Source organism: Salvia hispanica, chromosome 4, assembly GCF_023119035.1.
Source record: "Salvia hispanica cultivar TCC Black 2014 chromosome 4, UniMelb_Shisp_WGS_1.0, whole genome shotgun sequence".
In the NCBI taxonomy this organism is placed as follows: Eukaryota; Viridiplantae; Streptophyta; class Magnoliopsida; order Lamiales; family Lamiaceae; genus Salvia; species Salvia hispanica.
In genome coordinates this window covers 16,368,066-16,378,517 of record NC_062968.1, presented here as the reverse complement: position 1 = coordinate 16,378,517, position 10,452 = coordinate 16,368,066, and the positions used below count along the sequence as shown (strand labels likewise).

Below are 10,452 nucleotides of genomic sequence, written 5' to 3'. Positions count from 1 at the left end.
CACACATATCAAACATGCTGTCAAAAGTGAGAAAACTAGAGTTTTAGTATGAAAATTGCATATTATATGAAGTAAAAAACAAAAGACTTCCCAAATCTGTATATGACAAATTTATATTCTTTTATGAGGAATACACAACATATTGATAAAAAAAATGATAAAAAATAATCTAATAACCAAGTAAAAATTGATAAAAACAATTCAAAACAAAACTCTATTTTTACGTGAGCTGGATTTTAACCCATCCACATAAGCTTTTGTGTTCATCACTTTATATAAAAAGATTAATTTTTTTTGCGTGCATGCGTGTTCAAGATATAAAGATCCCCTCCATGTGGTCATCAACTCCCTCCCAATCCAAAAGCATTGAATCTGACTCACCCCAGCATCATCCTAAAGCAGCATACAAATTCTTGCAAATACAATCCTTTTTTGTAACATCTACTAATTTTATACTACTAACAATAACAATTTCCTGCTAAACATCAGAATCAAAGATTTCCTGCTATTACCTAAACCACTATATTGTTGGTGGCTATACACTAAAATTGCATAAATCATCAAAATACCTGCAGTTATACTAACATGCTTCAGCTGCTGCTTGGTGATTCTTTGATAAATAAGTCGCTGAAGAAAGGATCCTGCACGCACTGCTTAGCTGAATCATAAGTATTCAAGCGTTTCTTCAGAGACCGTAGTTCTCTCTCATCTTTGGATGTTCTCTCCTGAGAAATTAAAATATGTGAGTCACACCTTAACATAGTTTAAATAAGTGAGTCTACTGACTGAATGAACTATATTAGTTGCCGATTAAAGACTTACAAAGGATTTCTTCAATAGCAAGATGTCAACCAAGTACTGCAGCCATAACACATTGGTCTTCGGGAAACTGTAGATCGTTACCAAAGAACAAATTAAACTTTGGGCAAAAGATTCTCAAATGAAAAACTGTAGTTTTTCATGCTTGAATAGTAAAATCAGGTCTTCTCACAGTTGCCGAATTGAACTCATGAAACTTTTTAAAAAAGTTAAATATGTACTAACAAATTTGAGGATCTCATGACCTAAAGGGTTAAGGGTTGAAGTCGTAACAACACCTTTCACGTCGATCTACCAAATTGCAACCATGAGTAATAATTGTGGGTAAACTATAAAGAAAAGGGAATCTGTGACATTTTTACCTTCCTTCCCAACATTCATCCGTCACATCCCTCATCTTCCTATAAGTATCTGCCTGCATTTATTATTATGAATCATTTTATCATTAACTCTGGCCAAAAGCTAATAAGTGTGACTTGGTTTCTTACTTGTTTATCTCCTTTTGTACCCTGGAAAATCACTGGGTCTGATGATAGGTCGAGAAAGAGTATATCTTCACCTGTGGATGCATCATACTTTAGCTGTATTATCTTTGCAAAATGGGTGCCATAGTGTTGAAATAAGTAGATAATCTTTTACCTGTATTCATCCTTGAGAGGGTGAAATCAATAATGGATATGACCAATCCAGAAGTTTTTATTAGCAGCTTTTTTCCTTCAAGAATGAATTGCAGAGCAGCAGGCTCTTTACGAGTTAACAGAATGTTACCCCTGTTCAAAATATACACCTTTTAAAAAAAATATCAAGCAACAGGACATAATATGTTGCAAATATTGAAAATATAACAACTTAACCAGTGCAAATCCCTGTGTTCAAATTCATAAGCAGCCTCTGCCACAGCCAGTGCCAAAGTGACCTGCAATATATAGTTAAAGCCATGGTAATGCTTAGAAACTAACATTTCACCCAAAAAGACATATGAACTCCTACCTGAACTAATAAACTTCGGGCTTCCTCAAAATTAAAAAGCACAAAGCTTTCAAGATCCCGACCACCATGTTGTTGAACAAAAACTACATAGCACTGTAAACAAAATCCTCAGCTGACATAGAGGAAACAAAATAAAGGCAAACAACACCCTGAACTTTCAAGTATTAATGAAATATTATTATGAACGTGATAAAGCTTATCCAAAATGTCATTGAAGGCATACCTGATCAGAAGAAAATTCCTTAGGGTTATCATTTTCTGAATGATTCTTCACATCCCAGTCTTCCCATGCTCTTATTAGATTACAATCGTAACATCCTTGGCAAACCCTCAAACTAATGACAACATGAAATGATAAATACGGTTTAATTCTTCTTAACGAAGTTGTTGATCGAGCCATAAACTAACTGCTAGTGCTTTTTTTAAGATGGGAAGTAACATCCTGTACAGTTAACATTTTCTATGCAAATTGTAATACAAGAAAGATATGCAGAATTTAACTGAAGTCAAAAGGCAGATATACTGATTATAAAAAAAAAAGTTTCCCATTAAGTCAAATGAATTAATACATAAGAAACTGAAGCCATTACATTTCAAGAAAATTATAAATTACATACCAAACACTCTGTAAATTGCATTCAGCATAGAGGCAATGGAACAACAAATATCCAAAACGAAAATATCCTTTCTTTACTACTTCAGACCAGGGGAACCTCATGATACATGTTTGTCAAGTTTTCAGCCTTTATGCCAAATTAATGAGTATCCGTTCAATGTTCATATATATCAATATTTATTTCAGGGTTAATATTCGAATATGATTCAAGTTCTAAAGATATAGTAGCAAGTTTCCTAAACCAAAAGGTAGTTATTCATCATAGATCAAGTAAATACAACATTTTAAGAATAAAGCTAACAGCATGGCCTATAAACAGTAATGCTATTTATGGAAAAAGAAAATTCCCAGCAAACAAGCATTTGCTTTTAAAAGAGAAAATTAATATATGCCACTAACAAGAAAAGGAAAGCTTACTCGATAGTCTGTATGAAGGAGGTGCAAGCATTAGATACATCACCCTCGAGTCCTCTAAGGTGATTGAGGGTGCATGAAAGAACAACCTCCTCCAACAGTTCTTCTGCTTTCTGAAGCATGCCAATGTAGTAGGATCAAAAACTTGACTTATAAGACATATAGATCTTAGACCAAAATGTTACAATCCTACGATACAATTGCTGTGGGGGTATTATATTACATGTCGCAACACTAGCAAATTTCTCAGCAACAGAGAGTCAGATTAGCAGGAACCTAAAAGCAGCTAGAAGTAGAGACAAGAATTGTCATAGAACAAGTAAAGTAACTTTGATTCTAGGAGCTTGTAGAACATTAGAAAAATGGCCAATAGTTGTAAATCCCCAGACAAATTGACCTATAAAATGTAACTTCATATAATTTCCAGTTTACCTAAAAGTAATGAATAATTATACCTTCTGAACTTCACCATTGACAAGCGAATCTCCACCAAATGGGACAATTTTACAAACTGTATTGCCAACCTTAAAAGCTTCTCCATATGTTCCCTCCCCAACCTTGGAGATATTCTCTCTTTCACTAAATCCAAACATTTTATTTCCATGAGTAAGAAACTAAGATACAGATAAAAGTTGTAGCAAGCATGAAGTCACTATTCATAATGATAATTTGCTGCATCATTTGCAAATGCAAAGTAATTATGCACTTATGTCAAGCTTTTAAAACTTAGAGTAGGAATCACTCTAAGACCAAGGGGAAAATGACTGGAGTGATCTACAAGATAACCCCCAGCTTGATTTCACAACAGTTTTCTCCCAAGTCAACCATAAGGTAGATTTAGACCAAGCCTAAAAAACAGGATTTTCATCTTAAGATTTCTCTTTGGCTTCCAACTCCTCCAGCATATTGACAATAAAATTTCATAGCTAAATGTACTTTGGATAAACACAAGAGTTTACAGCTGGACATTAATCAACCTAACAGTCCTGTAGACATAAGCAAAATCAATGTTACAAAATGAAGTATTTATGCCCTTTTCAAAGGTCTCAGAATCCATATCTATTCAGTGATCTCTGATCAGGATATTACTATTAAATTGGTACAAAAAGGCAGGCCACTTTAGAAAATGATAGCATAAGATTAGCAGATGCACACAAACCTAGAGGCTTGAGAGTTCATCATCAAAATTTACTGTAATTTGGAAGCAGTAAATCATAAGGATGCTAAATATATTGAAATTAATACAAACTGAGATAGGAAAGTATATTCAGCAGAACAGGAAGGGAACAAACCAGTAACTAGTCAACATCTCCGTCAATGTTGAAGGGATTGACTGACCACAAGCAGTCAATAAGGCGGAAAATGAATCCCAGGCATGACTATCAAGTGAAGAAGGCCTTGAAGTCAAAGAGAGTTTGCTAACAGCAACTCCAATATCTTCACATGTGTCCTCAAGCATGCTGGATGAAGGCTTCTCATTCAAGCTTGATCTAAGCTTTTGCTGAGTAGAATCTTTGGTAAACCGAACTCCTAGATATTCCTCTCCTGGAGTCTTTATGGTTGAAGATGAAACATCAGATTCCAATATCTTTGAAAGCGAACCAGAAAATGCATATGTTTGGCTTAATTTCTTGGAGATCAGCCATTTCCGCAATACTGAGGATAGATGGGAGATGACAACTTCCTGAACTTGGGTGCCCATGGTCCAGGTACTAGGTCTCTTTGGTGAGGGGCTTTCTTCTAGCAATTCAAAATCATCGACCTCTTGAAAATAAGCTCGCTCTTTGTCATAATTGGGAAGCTCTATGCATTTCCCCTGTCAAAACAGAGAGAGGAGGGTTGAGAAGGAATCAATAAACAATACAGGTTTTCTTCACACTGATCGCTGTTAGTAACTTAGTTTCATTGCACTCTAGCAGTTGACTGTCCCAATATACAAGTACATGATACTAGATAAGAACCAACTGATGCCGATAATATCATTAAAAAGTATTAACTCAAGGACAAAATTCCTCAACGGAGTAAGAGAAACTGGCAGCCGGACATACTCTAGGGAGTGGTGGTTTAGCATTTCTCCTAGGTTTTCCTTGTTTTGGTTGATCCACACATGCATTGGCAGCAATGCTTGTCCTTCCTCTGTCAAAGGAAACCAACATTTGCCAACTGTTAGCATAGTAAACTTTTTTTTTAACAAATACATAAGATGACTAGACTTTTAAGAGCAAGCACTAATATTGATCTTAAAAGTAAATAATAGTGTGACAAACAAAGATGGTCTCATAAGCCAATAAACCAATATTATAGTGGCACAGTACTCAAGATTGAAGCTAGCAACAAAAGATGGTCTCAAAAGCCAATATTATAGTGGCAAAATACATCAATAACTGATAAAAGGGTCTTTAGCTTTCCCTCTTCTCCAATCTTGCTTTCATGTGAAATATATTGTTACACTTTATTACTGACATTTATTTTTATCCATTTCATCATTTACTTTTTTGCACTGCATGCTTTGACCTACACAGTTCATCACCCTTATCTTTATAATGAAGTGACCAACTGTAATCTTAGTGATACTCTTCAAGGAAACTGACACTTAAGCCTTGCAATAAATAAAAAATCTGCTGTTTCTATTGTTCTCTCCTTGTCTAGTAGTTGCCACTTGAAAACCCCATCATCATGGAAAAAAAAGGAGTTAGTCAACTCACATGTTCAATTCCCGTGTTTTACATAAAAGCATTTGGCCTTGCCTGATCACAAGGTACTATTAAGTGAAAGTGAAATATATACATTTACTTGTTCACTAAATAATCTAGTTTCTATCTTAACTGTGTTATTAGATTTTAGTGCATATTACTTGTTTCAATTGCCATACCAAGGAAGATGTGCGCTTAGTCAGTTCAATCTGTTTATTAGTAGTAGCTATTCATTTTATAATTACTCTATCTTCCAGAAATTAGGTACTGAGGAAGATGGATATGCATATTTTGGGATTCATGAGGCACAGATGCGTTCCGCCACCCTGCATTTCTTCCTAAATTATCTCATACTATAAATTCAAATGCTACTAATGTTTAACTTTGTCCAAACAATGAACAAACTTGCTGACAAACAGTATCTTCTGGAATGGGTCTAATCTATTTAGGAACAGTGTGCTTACCAGTTCTAGCTACTTAGTGCCCACAACATAAGAGCACAGAGATGAACAGGAAGGCAAAGAAAGAAAAGTCGGATAAAATTGAGCTCATTACCGCATAAGCCCCAAAATATAGAACCAACCTAGTGGAAAGAGACCGATTCCAACTCACGCGCTTCACCGGCAAAATACTCTTACGAGTCCCATCCCTGCTGCTTGAATTCGATTGCCTCCTGCCAACAAAATAATCGAAAGAATTAACCCCATAGATAGTCAATTTTTGTATATAGCGTACAGAAACAAACCTCGGTAAAACATCCTGAGGGATAGAATGAGGTTTTCGTCTCCGATAGACGATTGCAGGCTCCGAATCTTCAATTGGTCGCTTATGCTCCTCTTCTTCTGATACGACTTCTGCCCAGAGATCAACTAGCAAGGAAATACGGCGATCAAATTAAAATCAGTGTGAGAAACCTATCTCAGCTCTGTATGTGAATGCAGGTAAGCTCACCTGTTCGTGACGCCATAGTGATGTTTGAATTTGGGGGAACGGAACGGCTACGCCTGCATTGGCTAAATCAGTAGGCATTTGATCGTTGGGCGGGAAATGTCTTCTCTCCAGTTATTTCGCCTCCAGTTTTATCCGGTTAGAAGTGTATGATATAGAGATATAGTCAGTCCAAATGTTTGATGATCTAATAACGCTCTTTGAGTTTTGAAAATTTTGAAATTCCCACACCTGAAAAACTGTGATTTTAGCCACTTATAAAATGGAGTAATTAAATTTAGGGGAATAAATGTCCTACGTCCTAAATTCATCTATCCAAATATACAGCGTCCCAAGCTAGTTGAATCAGATTCCTTTCGATAAGAACTTTATTTCATCTCTTAAGTTACTCTCTATTCATCTCCCTTAGAGCATGTTCACTATACAAGAATTGGGCAATTCTTGGCTCAGTTGGGGAAATTATGGCCGTTCACCTTCCACTAATTAATTGTTGAGGGCCTTAGAGCATCCGCAGCGGTGCTCAAAACGACGTCCGTCCGTCCGTGCCAGCGGTAAGTCTGTCGCTGCGAGCCGTCCGTCCGTGCCAGCTGAGCACCCTTACGTGGCATGTTCTGATTGGCCAACGGCATAGCCGTTGGCATATTCAATTTTTTATTTTTTTATTTTTTTAAAATCGAAATTAATTTAAAAAAAAGTTTTAAAATAAAAAAAAAATACTTTCTCACTTCCCAAAAAATTATATCCGTTTTCTACCCACTTTTTAGTTTTTAGGATTTTAATTATGTAATTTTTTATTTTTTAATGTATTTTTATAATGTAGAAATGTTTTTAGTAATTGAAGTATTTAAATTGAATTATAGAATGTTGGGACCCTTGAGCTTGTCCTTAGCTAAGAGCACGGATGTGGGTGGTGTGCTCTTAGCTAAGGACAAGGAGTAAAAGTGGGTCCGGGCCCACTTCCGTACTCTTAGCTAAGAGTACGGATGGGGATGCTCTTACAATTGGGGTGGGGTCCGCACTATTTATGCCAATTGAGGAAGAATTGTAATCTTACATAATAGGTACTCCCTCCGTCAGCGATTAGGAGTCCCGGTCACTTTTGCACACCTATTTTATAAAAATGATAAAAAATAGTTAAAGTGGAGAAATGGTAAAGTAAAAAAGAGAATAATGCTGAGAAGACTCTTGTCAACATTATTCTCTCTCTTACTTTACCATTTCTCCACTTTAACTATTTTTTATAATTTTTATAAAACGGGTGCGCAAAATTGACTGGGACTCCTAATCGCGGACGGAGGGAGTAAGATTTGTCTGTGCATTGAAAAGTGCACCAAGAAATAGACTTAGTTTTACACACTTGTCTCACTTTTCTACCTGTTCACCTTTCCACCTTTCTACTTGAATGGATAAATTTGTCAATCCATAATTCTATTAGGTCAAAGTCTTTATTTTGGGTAATATGTGGCTAATTATGGCTCAATTATTGGAAAATTTAATTCTTCCAAATGTTAGAAATGCAAATCTTTTGTAGTTAACATTACTTTATTACATTTCTTACTAAACTCTCTTCATTTTAACTTTTAACAAATCAATTTCTTAAATCCTGTGCCCAAAAAAAATGCTTCAACCACCTTGGGACGAAAGTAGTATTACTTTATAAGCTACGGTGCCAAGGAAATATAGAGCCTTTAATGTTTGACATAATACGAAAATTCGTATGAAAGCAATGGGTTTAGGTTAAGTCTTACTAGATTCATGCTCTTATTGGATTGACTAGTAGCTATATTCACTGCACCATTTTTATTTTTGCTTCAGCACAAGTAGTTAGAGGCCAATTGCAATACTTAGCACTGGAGCAGCCATTGCAACCAAATACACAACTTAAGGTATGGTGGCATCGCCAAAACCTTTTTTGAGCACAAAGAATACAACTTGGCCCGGCACCAAAAACCTTTTTTGAGCACAAATAATACAACTTGGCCTCATCCTCGTGGGATTGAACCCTCATTATCATTGTGCTAACCTTAGTAATACCTCAGACAATTGGAAACATAACACTGATTCGGCCGATTCGTTAGTAATGATGATCAATGGAGATGATTTGATTTGATAATGTGGACGGATAATGAGGGGATTTAATTTGATATGCGACGGCTGCAAGACCTATCACACATTGTTGAACTGTCAAAAGGGGCATTGAGTATGATGCCCTAGTGTAGATAGATCTAAGTTGTGAATTTCTTGAAGACCGATAGTCAATTTTTAGTTGTAAACAAATAAATGTTAATGTTGTTTTATTTATATGTACTTTGTATTACTAGTTTTAGATTACGAAGTTCAATCATTTCTTGTAGTCGCTCTATTACTTGAATGGTGAAGACCAATGGCGAAGCCACGTTGGGGTCAGGGGGCCATGGTCCTCCAATCATTTTCTTGTTTACCGACCGATATATTGTATACGCAAACTACAATCAGCATGTGATTTCAGTCTTGCAGTTGGTTGCGGACGCCATCATGCGAACCGGATGTCACGAGTTTGACTCTCCTTTGGCGCCTTTTTCTTCTTCTATCTGTTTATGCATTATTGCTTTACGTTTTTAGGTATAATTTCTATTTGTTCTATTTTATACCATTATTTATGTTAATTTAAAATCTCTGTCACTTCATAATTGTTTTCTTCCATAATTATACATTATAATGTGGGGATGTGCTATATTGCTGACTTTTTAAGTTGATAACTCTGCTAACTCATCAACGCAGTGTATTAAAAATGTCAACACAATATATTGAAATGTCAACAAAATTATGTGTTGGCATATTAATGTCATCATGTTGACATTTTTAATACATTCCGTTAATGAGTTAGCATAGTTAGCAACTTAAGAAAGTTAACAATTGATCACACGACATTATAATTTGTATATTATGTTTCTTTTTGCTTTCTATTTTTTGAAACATAATTTCTATTTGTTCTTTTTTACACCATTAATTATGTTAATTTAAAATCTTTGTCATTTCATAATTGTTTTCTTCCATCATTATACATTATAAATTGTTTTAAAAACTATTTCATTCTATTTGTTGAAATTTATGTTTTTGTTTATATTTTATTTGGTGGACATTTAAACATCATATTCTATTTATTAAAATTTATATTTTTGTTTATATTTTCTATCGTGGACATTTAAACATCATAAAAACATTGTTTTCAATCATTATACTTACGTAAATATTGAAAATACTGAGTATTTCGAGCTTCCGACATCACCTGCATCGAATAAACCATATAACTTTTAACCATGACTTGGGGGGCCTATCATAAAAATCCTGGTTTCGCCACTGGAGAAGACTCTGATGTTTAACAAAATTTCCAACTTATACATGTGATTGTTGTCTCAGTCTAGGAGGATTTACTGTACTATTGAAGTCGAGAGGATGGCAATGTTGCTTATCCCAAAACGAAGATTGATTAAAACGACATATAAAATTATACTTTGAAGTCATTCAATCAAGCTTTTCGGCGCTTCGTTCTTGAGTTTTGTCCCCATTTTGTATTATGGATTTGCTACTGAGTCTCGTGCTTAGCTTTCGCTTATACTTTTGATTTTTATTTTTTTTTCACTTTTGATAGTCTTGTTAATGATGTGTTAAAAATAATTATTGGATGAAGCACTTGATATTTTTTTATTTATTCATGCACAAGTTTGAGGTCTACATAATCTTCCATCTTTTGTTTCGAGAGAAAAATCGGAAACCATAAATCCTAAAATTAGGTGATGTGTTTTGCGATTGGAGAAGAAGCCTAATTTTGTTGTTTTTATGCAAGTCTGTTTTTTTTGTAATTAAGTATGCAAAACAAGAATAAAGTATAAACTCCAAAAATAAGTAAATTGCGAATTATTTATTAGAAAGAAGGGGTGTTAATTTTTTTTAGGGAGAAGACACCCAAAACTTAATGATATGGAGCAATTA

At 34.9% G+C, this 10,452-nt stretch overlaps 1 protein-coding gene across 1 annotated transcript; it reads right to left on the bottom strand.

The window, feature by feature from the left end:
* Nucleotides 1–200: 200 nt before the first annotated feature.
* On the bottom strand, nt 201–6,600 carry LOC125219973 (serine/threonine-protein kinase haspin homolog). Its single transcript, XM_048122071.1, has 15 exons — nt 6,484–6,600; nt 6,278–6,401; nt 6,116–6,205; nt 4,888–4,975; nt 4,132–4,655; nt 3,295–3,418; nt 2,843–2,952; nt 2,033–2,144; nt 1,810–1,902; nt 1,674–1,735; nt 1,459–1,589; nt 1,308–1,378; nt 1,182–1,234; nt 823–889; nt 201–725 (listed from the first exon to the last, which is right to left on the bottom strand). The coding sequence occupies exons 1-15, from the start codon at nt 6,497–6,499 to the stop codon at nt 591–593; spliced, it is 1,800 nt and encodes a 599-aa protein (XP_047978028.1). The 5' UTR covers nt 6,500–6,600; the 3' UTR covers nt 201–590.
* Between the last annotated feature and the right edge of the window lie 3,852 nt (nt 6,601–10,452).